The sequence below is a fragment of the Uranotaenia lowii genome, chromosome 2, assembly GCF_029784155.1.
Source record: "Uranotaenia lowii strain MFRU-FL chromosome 2, ASM2978415v1, whole genome shotgun sequence".
NCBI classification, from domain to species: Eukaryota; Metazoa; Arthropoda; class Insecta; order Diptera; family Culicidae; genus Uranotaenia; species Uranotaenia lowii.
In genome coordinates, this window is record NC_073692.1 from 127,906,767 (window position 1) to 127,924,501 (window position 17,735).

The 17,735-nt window shown below is 29.4% G+C and overlaps 1 protein-coding gene across 1 annotated transcript in view; it reads left to right on the forward strand.

The window, feature by feature from the left end:
- Positions 1-17,096, forward strand: part of LOC129745700 (cytochrome P450 4C1-like) — a 33,424-nt gene extending 16,328 nt beyond the window's left edge. The window contains exons 4-8 of the mRNA XM_055738992.1: positions 6,015-6,084; positions 6,276-6,402; positions 7,080-7,286; positions 15,852-16,156; positions 16,796-17,096. Coding sequence (XP_055594967.1) covers positions 6,015-6,084; positions 6,276-6,402; positions 7,080-7,286; positions 15,852-16,156; positions 16,796-17,069 — 983 coding nt within the window. The 3' untranslated portion in view covers positions 17,070-17,096. The remainder of the gene's footprint in view (positions 1-6,014; positions 6,085-6,275; positions 6,403-7,079; positions 7,287-15,851; positions 16,157-16,795) is intronic.
- The last annotated feature ends 639 nt before the right edge of the window (positions 17,097-17,735 follow it).

The window sequence follows — 17,735 nt, forward strand, 5'->3', positions numbered from 1 at the left end:
CTGTCCTTACCATCACCCCCTGCTTAATGGAGGTAGTGATTTTTAATAATCAGACCTATTTTTTTTCGTTTCCAAAAATCCTCTTATATCAAATTGGTTGATAAGGTTTTAAGCTTTACAACAAAATTTATATGGAGCCTCCTCCTTTCTTTCTTTCTCTACACTGTAAAGCGTAAGGATCCATAACAATCGTAGAAACATATCTCGTAACCAAGTATCTTTCCATGCCATATTTGTTTCCATTTGTTAACATAAATTGGGAACTTATACTAACACTATTGTGTTGGGCTCACCTCCCTCCTCTTATGTACCTACTCACTGAAAGGAGGATGGTGTGTCAGATAATCATAGAATCATACCAAAATGATTTTCCATGTTAAGTTTTCTCCATTTCTCGGTAAAAAAAAGTTATATGTAAGTCTCCTCTTCCCTTCCTATATTCCCAATTCTATCATCCTACTGCAAGAAAGGAATTGTTTCACATAGAAAAAGTATTTTTCGTACTCAAATACTTTTAGATTCCAAATTTGGTTTCATTTGCTCGATAAATTCTCGAGTTATTCAAAAAAATATAGATATGGAAGCTCCCCTTTCCCCCTTTATATCTTTCCGCTGAAAAAAGGTTGGGCTTCAATTTATAATGGAAACATTTCTCTTAATCAAATACCTTCGCACGCCAAATACGGTTCAATTTGCTCGGTCAACTCTCCAGTTATACTGAAAATTGTAAGGGAGACCTTTCCTCCCCCTTTTCATCCACCTCTTTGAAGGAGTGAGGGATATCAAATATTCATAGAAGCATTTCTCGTACCCAAATATCGTTTCATGCCAAATTTGGTTCCATTTGCTGTTGTAGTTTTTGAGTTATGCAGTAAAAATTGTATGACACTCTCCTCCCCTCTTTCCATTCTCCCCGCTGGAAGAAGGAAGGGGTCTCAAACAATCATGAGAAAATGTCACGTACCCAAATACCCGTCCATGCCAAATTTGGTTCCATTTGTCTAATTAGTTTTTGAATTATGTGAAAAATTATAAAAGAGGCCCCTCCCCCCTTTGAATCTCCTTACTGGAAAGAGGAATGGGGCTCAAATAATTATAGAAATATTTTTCGTATCCAAATACCCTCCCATGTCAAATTTGGTTCCATTTGCTTTATTTGTTTTTGAGTTATGTAAAAAAATATGAAAGAGGCCCCTCTCCCTTCCTATTGGAAAGAGGGAGGGCTCTCAAATAATCATTGAAATATTTTTCGTATCCAAATACCTTCCCGTGCCAAATTTGGTTCCAATATCTTGATCAGTTTTCGAGTTATATAAAAAATTGTAAGGTAGCTCCCCTCCCCCCTTCCTATCACCCCACTGAGAGGAGGGAGGGGTACCTAATATTCATAGAAGTACCACAGAAGATACCATTTGCTTGATGGGTGCTCGAGTTATGCAAAAAATTGTCTTTTGTCTGGGAGGCCCCTCCCTCCCTTATTGAGAAAGGGAGGGGTCTCAAACCATAATAGGAACCTTCCCCTGCCTCCAATACCTCCACTTGCCAAGTTTCACGCAAATCGGTTCAGTAGTTTCCGAGTCTATAGGGGACAGACAGACAGACAGACAGACAGACAGACAGACAGAAATTCATTTTTATATATATAGACTAGCAGACCCGGTAAACTTCGTCTTACCATGTTAAACTTGGCGTCAATTTAATTTTTTTTTCGCTGTTTGACTTAAAAACAACATCAAGTCTTGAGTTGTTAATCATATCGCTTTCTTGAACATGTTCTAGTTTTTTAACATATCCATCTTTTCCGTTTGCTCGAATTGTCCCACTCTATTATATCGGAATCAAATCTAGGAATTTTAACTCAATTCCACGGGTCTTTTCATAAATTATTCAAAAAAATTCTCTCCTATCAATTTTACATGCATGTTACATGAATCCTTTTCGTTTACTTTTCTTTGATTCGGATGCTTTGAATATTGGCGAATGAAATCAGGTTCGATTTTTTCAGCACTCAACGCGTTGCAACGTTACCATCAAACTTGGCAAGCCTCTTGCTTAAAAAAATCTACTCTTTTTATCTTGTTCCAGAAATAACATATGTGATTATATCTATGTTTAAATTATTGTATACCTTTTAGTTGATTTTCTCCGCTTTGCTCGAATTCACTTTAAGGTTTAAATCGAAATCAAAAGTTTCTCATTTATTGGAATTCATTGCATATGAAACTTTATGGAAGACAAATTTTTAATATCGGGACAATTGATGGAGTTTTGCCCAATATTCTGCCTAGCGCAGCACTTTTAGCTCCCGAGTAGCTTTTGATGGTATATTTTTTTAGAACTGAAGAAATAAAAACATTAGATAAGATTTTTTACAAACCATTTTCAAGCAGCTTCGCTTTCCTCGCTTTCCTCCCTTTGGAAGTAGTGGTTTTTTATTTCCATATTTTCATCAAAATCATGTTCAAAAAAAGTTCGCCCTTTTTTTTATTTGTTCGAGCAAAAAATGCAAATTAAATCAAGAACACTTTATTTATTGGGTTAATGTTCAAAGGTTTGAATTTGAATTTGAATTTGGTTATGAAAGGAGAAGATTTATGTTTAATTTTTTTATTATTCAACCGTATTAAAGCATTTTTATTTTCATTTTTTCCTTAAAGACATACCTGCCAATTTAAACCATTGTTGTCTGATTTAAAATTTTCCTAAACAGTGTTGAAGGTGATTTGCGATTCTATTTAAGATTATGTGATATTTTCAAGATTCAATAACATTTAATTGGAATGCAGGTTTTGAAAAATTAAATACATAAAAAAGAACTAATCTTTTAAGGCTACGATCATTTCATTCTTTTTTCTGGAAATTTTCATGTACATTTACCTCGAAATTTACCTCGACATTTAAAAATTTTAAATATCCGCTTCAAATTTAACACTCGGGATACCCTATCTGACTATTTTAGAGAAAAATTGGTATATGTTTCATGGCTAAAAGGCGTGTTGCCACTTGTTTCACCGTGTGAAATGACAGGAGTTAATATTATTTTCAACACTTTTAGGTCATAATAAAAACTTATCAAAAAAAAATTCTGCTTCTGCTATCAAAAAAATTATGCTTCTGGAAAATCAATCACAAAAAAAAATTTACAACAAACTATCGGATCTAAAGTCTAAAAGTATGTAGTCAAAATTTGTTAAACAAAAACACACATTTATGTTAAGTACGTACTTGAATTCTGTGTAAACAAACAGGGAGCCTGTAAACAGTTTTTTGGTGAACGATTTAAAAAAAACAGTTAAGTTTATTTAGTCAGTTTGTGTATTTGGGCCCAACCATTTATAAATTAAGAAACCATGCATACATTTTTTTGTAAATGTTGAACGTTTGCAATTCTTTGCATTCGGCCTTTAAATTAACATCAATCCTAAACAATCTATTTTAAAGGACAGGTTCTTGTTCAGTTCATGTGTCTGTTCATTTGCAACGGATTTTGTGGTTGTTCTATAAAATTAAAGGCGCTTGATACAACTTCTGTGAAGCACATTTGTACATGTTCGAAAAATATTTCTAGCGAATTGGATTATAAACACCAAATCTTTCCATTTTTCTCTATTCAAATGTCCGCAAAGAGTCATACCATTATTTCATACGCATCAGTACTAAATTCATATTATTCAGACAACAATTCCTTCTTTAAATAACACGAATTAAAGTTTTAATTTTTTCATATGGTTTGAATGGTTTTGATTTGATCGGCAAAATATCAATCTGGATCAAATGTAAGCGTCATTCTTTACTGTGTGCTGTACAAATGATCTAGGAATCAAGAAGAAAAAACACATCTAGGCTTCATATGGCCACCACATGCATTGAAATTATACTTGGTTGAGAAATGCGCGCCCAAATATTCTCACTAAACAGTATGCTATGCCATAGTTACTAACCTCCTACGACGCTTGCTCGCGACGCCTCGACCATGGAGACGAAAAACAAACCGCCCGGCGCCGAAAAGAAAGAAAATCTCGATAAAATTGAAGGCCATGACTTTAATTTGATTCAATTTATTACAAATTTAATGATTACGGACAATTGATGCGACTTTTTGTTGTTTTTGTTCGATATAAACCGATTCGCATGCCCACAGAATATTCTAAAAATAATTTCATTTGAATCGGTTGGATCATTTCGGAGGAGTAGTACTACAAACACCGTTACAAGAGAATTTTATATAATAGATGAGTGATTGAAATAGTGTGCATAATTCTTTCAAATCGTCGTACAACGTCTTATTTCGTTCATGAACATTTAACAGCAAGTTTAATACCCAGGTTATGTTGAGTGGTCCAAAATAAGTCCCTAAGGAATAAAGTAGGACCTATTTTCGACATGGGTCAAACTGCTATTAAAACCAGTTATTTTGCTTTTTCGAGCTTTCAAAATAGTTTTCACGTGTTTTATCATAGCTGTGAACATGTTTTTATTTGTAAAATTCATCACAGCTATGCAGCAAACCTCTTGGAAGTTGGCCAATAATGGCACGTCTTCCTGAACTGGCCCTGATTCGGTCCAACTGTGAAAACTCTAAACTTTATTTTCAATTTTCTCTCCGTTAACAACTTACTTAAATAAAATTTAAGAATCATAAGAAGTAGCTTTAACTATGTTTGTTCAAAATTTTTATGAATAACATGATTTATGAGAGAAATATTGGTAGAAAGCTACAAGGTGGTCCAAAATATGTACCCGGCCCAAAATAAGTCCGTTACCCTACGTGCCAAAGAGAGAACTAGACTTCAAACCCTGCATCGGAAGCAGAAGCAGTATCACACAGGCTGGAAAAGGAAGTTCCTGCATCAGTGAACACTGTCTGTCTATTCATAACCCCAAATAAAATGAATGGCAAAATTTACGTGCAAGAATGTTTACAAAAAAGTTGCTTCCATTAATCAAACAGCATAACAGTACTTCAATCTTTTGACCTGATCTCGCTTCGTGCCACTACTCTAAGGATGCATTGAAGTGGTATGAAGTCAACAAAGTCTAATGTTTATAGACAGACATGAATCCACAAAACTCACCAGAGATTCGTCCAATCGAAACTTTTTGGGCATTGACGAACGCAAATCTGAGGAAATATATGGAATCAGTAGAAAATGTTGAAAAAATCGAGAAAGATTGGTCTAAAGTAAAAATGGTCGAAGAAAGCACTGTGCGGAAGCTGATGAGTAGTGTTGAGAGAAATGTAAGAGAACTCGCCTACTTTACAAACACTTATGTTTAAGGAATTATAAATTGAAACGTAACATTATTTTTGCAGTATATTTGAAAACAAAATGGTTTTTAATTAAATCATTGATTTTTTTGTATTAAGCAAGAAAGTTTATTTATATATTTTTTGGAACAGTCTATAAACCGTAATCTAATTTCTTTACTTCCGTATGAATTTTGCTTTATCTGGACAATCTTGTTTTGATCCAAGTCAAAGTTATATTGTTTCTCATTTCTTGGATTTTGTTTTCGTTCCTAATAAAATATGGATTTCCGATCTGCGACATGTTACCAAACTCAAAGTAGGAGATGACAAAAACCTCAAATCTCGGCAAATTGTCAAACAAATCATTCTCGACGCCCACGATATTTTCCAATCTTTCGGTTAACCATTCTGCTGGCGCGTCTGGAAGTAGATGGCAGCTACCTACTTCCCAAGCATCATCGGGTCCAGCCAAACTCTGCGGAGGAAGTTTTTGTGGCGTCTGATGAATGACGGGTAATTTTCACTCACAGTCAGTCCTCGAAACGGGGCCGTTGTTCCCGATATAGTTACTAGGAGAACCGGCGACGATGGCGGAGAATGAATGGATTTCCGGTTAGGGTGTAATTTTCCGGCCCGTTGAAGCCAATACCGAAAGCTAATGTTCACATTTCATCTCGCGTGTGGCTTTTGTTGTTGGAGTTGTTTCTGCCTTCTACTGAACCGTGTATTTTTTTTTTCGTTTTCCCTTTCCTGTCTCCTCCAGAAACGGCCATGGGGGTCAAGGTTAATGCCCAAACGCAGGGAGAGAACGACTACGTAAAGGCGATCTACGCGTAAGTAATTACATCCTACGGCCAGAAGCAAATGACAGGGTTATATTTCACTTGCTTAAGAACCACCAGTGGCACAAATCACATTTATTAATCAGAATCTGTTTAGCAAGCTGGAAAATTGCCCATTCGATGGCCGAGGAAGGGAACCACTTAGATAGAGCGATTAATTTGACATTGACTGTGTTTTTCAGGTTGAGTGAGCTGTTTCTGGAACGGTTGATCAGGCCGTGGATTCATTCGGATTTTATGTTCAAACGATCCAAGTATGGAAAGGAACACAAGAAGGCATTGGATATGGTGCATAACTACACTAAAAAGGTAACTTTCTATTAAACAATTTAACTCTATAAGGTTATTCAAGAGTTTATTTCATGACTTTGAGTTTAAAGAGTGTTTTCGAAAAAAATGCAACACTTTATTTTGTGAATATCGTTGAAAATTGATGTAATTTTCAGTGAAGCTACCTAGTAACGTAATGTGTACGTGTTGAAAATTTGGTGACAATCTGTCAAGTGGTTTTTGAGATAGCGTCTAATACTGAAGTTCATCGACAAAATTTTTTGGGCAGGATCGAGAAAAATCCAGAAAAGTCTCAGTGGAAGACCCCAAAACAACTGAAAACCAACTTTTCGACCAAAGTTCATTAAACTTATGATTTTCTATTTGCTAGTTTGTCCTAATGTGTTGAAATCCATAAGATATTATAAGTTCTAATCAATAATAAAGATATTTATCCACTTAAATAAAAAGTGTTTAGTTTGAAATCTTTTAAAATAGTGATGACTGTGAGAGAACGTAGTATCAAATCCTTAAAAAAAACTCGAAAGCGAGTTTCAAGCCCATCCAAGAATTAAGTAGATGAAATCAAGAGCGCTCATCTCATCAGCCGTCTCTAGTTAACAGCTTTTACAATGACCATTCCATGGAAGGCATTCGCACCAGAAGGCGCAAAAAAGGATTAACGATACAATTCTCCATTCTGCCCCCCTATCTAGGTCATCCGTGATCGGAAGGACACTCTGAATCGGAAACAGCGACAATCCGATGACAGTCTGGCCCAGAAGAACGCTTCGGATTCGAAGGGCGTTTACGGAGCAAAAAAGCGGCTCGCCTTTCTGGATCTGCTGCTGCAGTGGAACGTGCAAAATAATCAACTCACCGACGACGACGTCCGCCAAGAGGTCGACACGTTTATGTTCGAGGTAAGTGTGGGGAAACCGATTTCCGGTTGGACGGTGCGAACCGAAATTAAATTCCGATGAATGACGGTAGCCGTGGTTCGGAAGCGTTTAATGTGAAAGGTTACTCGGGAATTTGTCAAGGTTATGCATCTGATAAGCTAACGATGAACTTTAGTAGAACAATGTGATAGTTAAATACAGATTCACATGGATTTAACTAATAGATAACAAATTCATTGCAGATTGAGGGGATCGATATTTGGATTCAAAATAAATATTTAAATTTCCTATCGACTGGTTGTAAAAATTTCTCGGCGATTTCAGTCTTAAAAAATCATAAAACGATGTTTATTAAATACATCCGACGTTTCGGCAAGTTTATCAAGGAATCTGGCGAGTTGAAAAAAGTTTACAAAACATTTCGATTAATTATTGTATCAGCTAAAAATCAGCTGAATATTAAAATAAATGTTTTTGATGCCTTTTGGGTTACCAAGCATCAGTGTAAATTTTGTGATTATTTCGTCGATCCCTGAGTTAGCGCAACGTGTTTTAATTTTTCATGGAAATGTTGGAATCCAGGAAATTCAGATAAGCTTGAAATGAAGATGGTCTTTGATTTTTGGTTTTCAGTATTCATGAGCTTCATTTTCTGCCAACATGTCAAGCAGCAAAGCATTTCATGAAAAATGTTATAACCATTTCAAAATAAAAAATCAGAATCCATTGAAAAGTAGTTAAAAATGGCAGACCTTGCTTGCTAGAGCTTTTAACAATTCCGTAAAATGTTTATAAATCAATAAATTTCCTGGCTATGCTAAGAAGTTTCTGAGATTTTTTATTTTCATCCTACGGTTACACGGCTTTCCAAAAAAGCAGTCCAAAACGCTAAAATTTAAAAAAAATTAAAAAAAATCTATTACATTGAAACTTTTTTTTGGGGTACAAGTAAGGTTTATGTTTTGTTCAAATGAATTGTACTGCAAGAATCAAGGAATATTTTTCATAAAAAGTTATATTTTTCGAAACTTGCAGTACATAAAAAACCATAAAAAGTTATGGGAGCTGTAAAAATTGAGAAATTTGAAATTTCCATACAAAGCTTGCAGCGGTTTAATACTTATACTTATACTTATACTTATACTTATACTTATACTTATACTTATACTTATACTTATACTTATACTTATACTTATACTTATACTTATACTTATACTTATACTTATACTTATACTTATACTTATACTTATACTTATACTTATACTTATACTTATACTTATACTTATACTTATACTTATACTTATACTTATACTTATACTTATACTTATACTTATACTTATACTTATACTTATACTTATACTTATACTTATACTTATACTTATACTTATACTTATACTTATACTTATACTTATACTTATACTTATACTTATACTTATACTTATACTTATACTTATACTTATACTTATACTTATACTTATACTTATACTTATACTTATACTTATACTTATACTTATACTTATACTTATACTTATACTTATACTTATACTTATACTTATACTTATACTTATACTTATACTTATACTTATACTTATACTTATACTTATACTTATACTTATACTTATACTTATACTTATACTTATACTTATACTTATACTTATACTTATACTTATACTTATACTTATACTTATACTTATACTTATACTTATACTTATACTTATACTTATACTTATACTTATACTTATACTTATTCTTATACTTATACTTATACTTATTCTTATACTTATACTTATACTTATACTTATACTTATACTTATACTTATACTTATACTTATACTTATACTTATACTTATACTTATACTTATACTTATACTTATACTTATACTTATACTTATACTTATACTTATACTTATACTTATACTTATACTTATACTTATACTTATACTTATACTTATACTTATACTTATACTTATACTTATACTTATACTTATACTTATACTTATACTTATACTTATACTTATACTTATACTTATACTTATACTTATACTTATACTTATACTTATACTTATACTTATACTTATACTTATACTTATACTTATACTTATACTTATACTTATACTTATACTTATACTTATACTTATACTTATACTTATACTTATACTTATACTTATACTTATACTTATACTTATACTTATACTTATACTTATACTTATACTTATACTTATACTTATACTTATACTTATACTTATACTTATACTTATACTTATACTTATACTTATACTTATACTTATACTTATACTTATACTTATACTTATACTTATACTTATACTTATACTTATACTTATACTTATACTTATACTTATACTTATACTTATACTTATACTTATACTTATACTTATACTTATACTTATACTTATACTTATACTTATACTTATACTTATACTTATACTTATACTTATACTTATACTTATACTTATACTTATACTTATACTTATACTTATACTTATACTTATACTTATACTTATACTTATACTTATACTTATACTTATACTTATACTTATACTTATACTTATACTTATACTTATACTTATACTTATACTTATACTTATACTTATACTTATACTTATACTTATACTTATACTTATACTTATACTTATACTTATACTTATACTTATACTTATACTTATACTTATACTTATACTTATACTTATACTTATACTTATACTTATACTTATACTTATACTTATACTTATACTTATACTTATACTTATACTTATACTTATACTTATATTTATACTTATACTTATACTTATACTTATACTTATACTTATACTTATACTCAGGGAGGAGTTGCACTAGAAGACACATTCTAGCGTGACGTGACGACTTTTTGATAAGTTTTTTTTGCCTAAAATTTCATTTTTCTGCTACATTTTTCAACAAAATTTTACAAACTTCACATATTTGTAATGCTTATCAAATTTTCTATAAAGAGCATTTTGTCATTAACTAGCACATCATTCGAAAGCTATAAAAGAAAATCAAGCGTGACGTGACGTTGTAAATATGACAAATATTTTACATTTTTGTCAATTTTGTTGACTTTTTCAAGTTTATTTTTATCAATTTTGTAATTTTCGTGAAATTTACCCATTCTTTAATTTTTGATAAATTTATCAATTTGGTCAATTTGATCAATGTTGTCAAAATTGAAAATTTGATATTATTTTTTATCATTTTTGTCATTTTTGTCAATTTTTCCATTATGTCAATTTTGTCACTTTTGACGGGTTGGTAAATTTTTAAATATTTTCTTTTGTCATTGTAGTCAATTTCGTCAAATTTGTCATCTTTGTCATTTTTGAGAATTCTAATAAATTAAGTCGATTTTGTCCATATTTACAATTTTGTAAATTTGATATTTTTAACAATTTTGTCATTTTTGTCAATTTTATCGTTTTTGTCAATTTTGTAAAATCCGTCAATTAAAAAACACATCCTTTAATTTTCCCGACTGAGAATAAATTGAACATTTTGCAATTGAATGAATTATGCTCTAGCCTAAACATAATCAAACAATGCTCGATTCGAGATGCCAGAAGAATCTTTGACATTTTGTTATTAGAAAAAAAAAATGTAAAGAAAAAGGTGAACATTTTTGATGAATATTAATTTTATTTTACTATGGGTTTTTCCTTCTGAGATCTTAAAAAGCATGTTGAGCTAATTTCTTCTTTTAGAATTTCAAACATTTTCGAAAAATTATTTATAAAAGCAAAGGAATAAATTTAGATAAACAAAAACTGGTGATAACTGTTTACCAAAGCAACCAATTGGAAGGTTTTGTCTGGAATCAACGTAGTGTTTGAGACGTTCTTTGTACTGGAAAAGGTTAAAAATAATTTAAATTATTATAGAATTATTCAAGTGTCGAATTCCATTTGTGTCAATTTTGTTATATTTGTCGTTTTTACCGTAACATAAAATTTGTGATTATTGTAATTTTGTAATTTTTGTAATGTTTGTAATTTTTGTAATTTTTGAAACTTTTGTAATTTTTATAATTTTTGTAATTTTTATATTTTTTGTAATTTTTGTCATTTTTGTAATTTTTGTCATTTTTGTAATTTTTGTAATTTTTGTAATTTTTGTAATTTTTGTAATTTTTGTAATTTTTGTAATTTTTGTAATTTTTGAAATTTTTGTAATTTTTGTAATTTTTGTAATTTTTGTAATTTTTGTAATTTTTGTAATTTTTGTAATTTTTGTAATTTTTGTAATTTTTGTAATTTTTGTAATTTTTGAAGTTTTTGTAATTTTTGTAATTTTGTAATTTTGTAATTTTTGTAATTTTTGTAATTTTTGTAATTTTTGTAATTTTTGTAATTTTTGTAATTTTTGTAATTTTTGTAATTTTTGTAATTTTTGTAATTTTTGTAGTTTTTGTAATTTTTGTAATTTTTGTAATTTTTGTAATTTTTGTAATTTTTGTAATTTTTGTAATTTTTGTAATTTTAGTAATTTAGTAATTTTTGTAATTTTTGTAATTTTTGTATTTTTGTAATTTTTGAAATTTTTGTAATTTTTGAAATTTTTGTAATTTTTGTCATTTTTATAATTCTTGTAATTTTTGTAATTTTTGTAATTTTTGTAATTTTTGTAATTTTTGTAATTTTTGTAATTTTTGTAATTTTTGTAATTTTTGTAATTTTTGTAATTTTAGTAATTTTTGTAATTTTGTAATTTTTGTAATTTTTAATTTTTGTAATTTTTGTAATTTTTGTAATTTTTGTAGTTTTTGTCATTTTTGTAATTTTTGTAATTTTAGTCATTTTTGTAATTTTTGTAATTTTTGTAATTCTTGTGATTTTTGTCATTTTTGTAATTTTTGTAATGTTTGTCATTTTTGTAATTTTATGTAATTTTTGTAATTTTTGTAATTTTTTTAATTTTTGTAATTTTTGAAATTTTTGAAATTTTTGTAATTTTTGTAATTTTTGTAATTTTTGTAATTTTTGCAATTTTTGTAATTTTTGTAATTTTTGTAGTTTTTGTAATTTTTGTAATTTTTGTAATTTTTGTAATTTTTGTAATTTTTGTAATTTTTGTAATTTTTGTAATTTTTGTCATTTTTGTCATTTTTGCAATTTTTGTAATTTTTGCCATTTTTGTAATTTTTGTAATTTTTGTAATTTTTGTCATTTTTGTCATTTTTGTCATTCTTGTCACTTTTGTCATTTTTGTCATTATTTTCATTTTTGTCATTTTTGTCATTTTTGTCATTTTTGTCATTTTTGTCATTATTTTTGTCATTTTTGTCATTTTTGTCATTTTTGTCATTTTTGTCATTTTTGTCATTTTTGTCATTTTTGTCATTTTTGTCATTTTTGTCATTTTTGTCATTTTTGTCATTTTTGTCATTTTTGTCATTTTTGTCATTTTTGTCATTTTTGTCATTTTTGTCATTTTTGTCATTTTTGTCATTTTTGTCATTTTTGTCATTTTTGTCATTTTTGTCATTTTTGTCATTTTTGTCATTTTTGTAATTTTTGTAATTTTTGTAATTTTTGTAATTTTTGTAATTTTTGTAATTCTTGTAATTTTTGTAATTTTTGTAATTTTTGTAATTTTTGTAATTTTTGTAATTTTTGTAATTTTTGTCATTTTTTGTAATTTTTGTAATTTTTGTAATTTTTGTAATTTTTGTAATTTTTGTAATTTTTGTAATTTTTGTAATTTTTGTAATTTTTGTAATTTTTGTAATTTTTGTAATTTTTGTAATTTTTGTAATTTTTGTAATTTTTGTAATTTTTGTAATTTTTGTAATTTTTGTAATTTTTGTAATTTTTGTAATTTTTGTAATTTTTGTAATTTTTGTAATTTTTGTAATTTTTGTAATTTTTGTAATTTTTGTAATTTTTGTAATTTTTGTAATTTTTGTAATTTTTGTAATTTTTGTAATTTTTGTAATTTTTGTAATTTTTGTAATTTTTGTCATTTTTGTCACTTTTGTCATTTTTGTCATTATTGTCATTATTGTCATTTTTGTCATTTTTGTCATTTTTGTCATTTTTGTCATTTTTGTCATTTTTGTCATTTTTGTCATTTTCGTCATTTTTGTCATTTTTGTCATTTTTGTCATTTTTGTCATTTTTGTCATTTTTGTCATTTTTGTCATTTTTGTCATTTTTGTCATTTTTGTCATTTTTGTCATTTTTGTCATTTTTGTCATTTTTGTCATTTTTGTCATTTTTGTCATTTTTGTCATTTTTGTCATTTTTGTCATTTTTGTCATTTTTGTCATTTTTGTCATTTTTGTCATTTTTGTCATTTTTGTCATTTTTGTCATTTTTGTCATTTTTGTCATTTTTGTCATTTTTGTCATTTTTGTCATTTTTGTCATTTTTGTCATTTTTGTCATTTTTGTAATTTTTGTAATTTTTGTAATTTTTGTAATTTTTGTAATTTTTGTAATTTTTGTAATTTTTGTAATTTTTGTAATTTTTGTAATTTTTGTAATTTTTGTAATTTTTGTAATTTTTGTAATTTTTGTAATTTTTGTAATTTTTGTAATTTTTGTAATTTTTGTAATTTTTGTAATTCTTGTAATTTTTGTAATTTTTGTAATTTTTGTAATTTTTGTAATTTTTGTAATTTTTGTAATTTTTGTAATTTTTGTAATTTTTGTAATTTTTGTAATTTTTGTAATTTTTGTAATTTTTGTAATTTTTGTAATTTTTGTAATTTTTGTAATTTTTGTAATTTTTGTAATTTTTGTAATTTTTGTAATTTTTGTAATTTTTGTAAATTTTGTATTTTTTGTAATTTTTGTAATTTTTGTAATTTTTGTAATTTTTGTCATTTTTGTCATTTTTGTCATTTTTGTCATTTTTGTTATTTTTGTCATTTTTGTCATTTTGGTCATTTTTGTCATTTTTGTCATTTTTGTCATTTTTATCATTTTTATCATTTTTGTCATTTTTGTCATTTTTGTCATTTTTGTCATTTTTGTCATTTTTGTCATTTTTGTCATTTTTGTCATTTTTGTCATTTTTGTCATTTTTGTCATTTTTGTCATTTTTGTCATTTTTGTCATTTTTGTCATTTTTGTCATTTTTGTAATTTTTGTCATTTTTGTCATTTTTGTCATTTTTGTCATTTTTGTCATTTTTGTCATTTTTGTCATTTTTGTCATTTTTGTCATTTTTGTCATTTTTGTCATTTTTGTCATTTTTGTCATTTTTGTCATTTTTGTCATTTTTGTCATTTTTGTCATTTTTGTCATTTTTGTCATTTTTGTCATTTTTGTCATTTTTGTCATTTTTGTCATTTTTGTCATTTTTGTCATTTTTGTCATTTTTGTCATTTTTGTCATTTTTGTCATTTTTGTCATTTTTGTCATTTTTGTCATTTTTGTCATTTTTGTCATTTTTGTCATTTTTGTCATTTTTGTCATTTTTGTCATTTTTGTCATTTTTGTCATTTTTGTCATTTTTGTCATTTTTGTCATTTTTGTCATTTTTGTCATTTTTGTCATTTTTGTCATTTTTGTCATTTTTGTCATTTTTGTCATTTTTGTCATTTTTGTCATTTTTGTCATTTTTGTCATTTTTGTCATTTTTGTCATTTTTGTCATTTTTGTCATTTTTGTCATTTTTGTCATTTTTGTCATTTTTGTCATTTTTGTCATTTTTGTCATTTTTGTCATTTTTGTTATTTTTGTCATTTTTGTCATTTTTGTCATTTTTGTCATTTTTGTCATTTTTGTCATTTTTGTCATTTTTGTCATTTTTGTCATTTTTGTCATTTTTGTCATTTTTGTCATTTTTGTCATTTTTGTCATTTTTGTCATTTTTGTCATTTTTGTCATTTTTGTCATTTTTGTCATTTTTGTCATTTTTGTCATTTTTGTCATTTTTGTCATTTTTTGTCATTTTTGTCATTTTTGTCATTTTTGTCATTTTTGTCATTTTTGTCATTTTTGTCATTTTTGTCATTTTTGTCATTTTTGCAATTTTGTCATTTTTGTCATTTTTGTCATTTTTTTCCCAAAAGTTATCAGTTGCAAAATTTATTCCTTTTTGAATCAAAGGGTTAACAAAAGCTCGGAAAATAATTTCAGCAATTCAAATATGGAAATTTGGATTGGGAACCCAATATTGAATGTCTCTCTGAAAATATGCTTATACACTTATGTTTAGTAAGAATTTAGCCTTGCACCTATCATTTTATGTTGCAAGATTCGTAAAAGTGACCTTAAGTCCAATAGTTTATCTTTCCAATCGAAATATATGTGACATGCATGGGCCAGCAATTCGTAAACGATCTAGACAATTGAAAAAGCAACGTTTATCTGGCTAGCGGCTATTTATCTATTAAAACGAAAAGCTTTCACAAAATGGAATATTGTTTTCCCCATCGCTTAGTTTTTGGCTGTGCAGAAAAAAACCAACCGGAAACTCACCTAACCGTTCTCCGTCTTTACGACTCTCTACTACGGTCTACTGCACAGTGATCCCATGAATTGCGTTCCATATTTTCACAGTTTTTCACCTAACACCCACTCCTTCTTATTCTCCCACGGTGCAGGGCCACGATACAACGACAGCCGGCATGAGCTGGGCCCTGTTTCTGCTCGGGTTGCATCCGGACGTGCAGGATCTGGTGCACCAGGAAATTGATTCGATTTTCGATGGCTCCGATCGTCCGGCCACGATGAAGGACCTCGGCGAGATGAAGCTTCTGGAACGCTGTCTGAAGGAAGCACTCCGACTCTATCCGTCCGTGGCATTTTTCGGACGTACGCTGAGCGAGGACGTCACTCTGGGTGGCTATCACATACCGCAGGGCACGCTGCTGGGAATTCACGCGTATCACGTGCACCGGGACGAACGGTAAGAAGGATAGATATGCAGATAGTCACGGGTTTGTCACAATGATTGCACGTACGCACTAGTCGGATATCCGTGTATGTTTTCGTCAGGGAAACTCGGTAATTGATACTTTCCCGGAAGGATTTCAAACCAAAATCTACATAATTTTGAATAAGGGAATGGCAGAGATTACGTAGGATTCATACTTGTAACTATGGACGTTATACCGCTGCAAAAATTGACTTTTTGCTCCTGTTTGTTTTTTTTTTTTTTTTCAATGCTTTTTGAGTCACCAGGCATCAGTGTAAAATTTGAGATGATTTGGTTGTTTCCTGATTTAGCGCAACGTGTTTCAATTTTGTATGGAAATTTGTATGGAAGAAGAAATTTTTGCATATTTAATCATCCAGGAAATTTAATAAGGCTTAATATGAATTTTGCCTTTAATTAATTTTTGATTTTCCTTGTTCTTGAGCTTCATTTTTTATTGATTTGAACTGAGAGATATTAGGTATAATAAGATAAAATAAATATAACTCATCAGATATAAATGCGTACGCTTCTAAAAAGGCGCCGTTCAGTAAGGTGTGAAGCAATACGTTCAATCCAACTAACATTTGCTTTCTCTCATAATTTTTCGTTCAATTTCCCTACTCAAAGATTCTACCCGGATCCTGAGAAATTCGACCCGGACCGCTTTCTGCCGGAAAATACCGAAAACCGGCACCCGTACGCATACATCCCGTTCAGTGCTGGGCCACGAAACTGCATCGGACAGAAGTTTGCCATCCTAGAGGAGAAAAGTGTACTGGCAGCGGTGCTCCGGAAGTACCGGATCCGGTCGGCCAACACCCGGGAAGAGCAGCTCATCAACGTCGAGCTGATCACCCGGCCCAAGGATGGCATTCGGCTTTACCTGGAAAAAAGGAAATGAAGTTGGATATCGGTGGATAGTTTGTGAGGTGGTTTAATATTATTTCTAAATAAATTTCCCTTTCATTAGATAGGTAACTGTTTTTGGTTATTTTGATCCCGAAAATCCGTGATGCATTTTTCGATCGTTTGTTCTTAGTGTGGTTCTTAAACCTCATTACAAAATTTCTCACACATATTTCCTCAATAGGGGAGATGAAGGCATAACGAGCACCCGGGCATAGTAAGTACTCCTCTTTTCTACAAAAGTACGTATTTTCGTTTCGTACTTCCAATGGTATTTATTTTTCAGCAAAAAAGAAATGTCCTGATCAACTTTTCAGAAATATTTTTAAAAAGAACCGACCAGGTTCTCAATTGTCGAGAATATCATTTTTTTTTTTTTTCAACGCGTATTCTTTTCAACTTGTTGACTCGGGGCGAGCAGCGTACCATTGAGTGTCGGGCTACCCCATTATGGAGCACCGACATTTTAGTTTCACCGGAACATTTCATTCAGTGTTTTCATTACTCCATCATACACAATCCACACAAGATAAACACATACCTATTTAGCTTCCGAAATAAAACTCAATCCATTGTTTTCAGTGTTGTAGTCGACAAATCAGCTTTTCGATGTTTAGGCTCGATCCCCTTCTATGAACATAGTCGACCAAGAGTAAAGAGC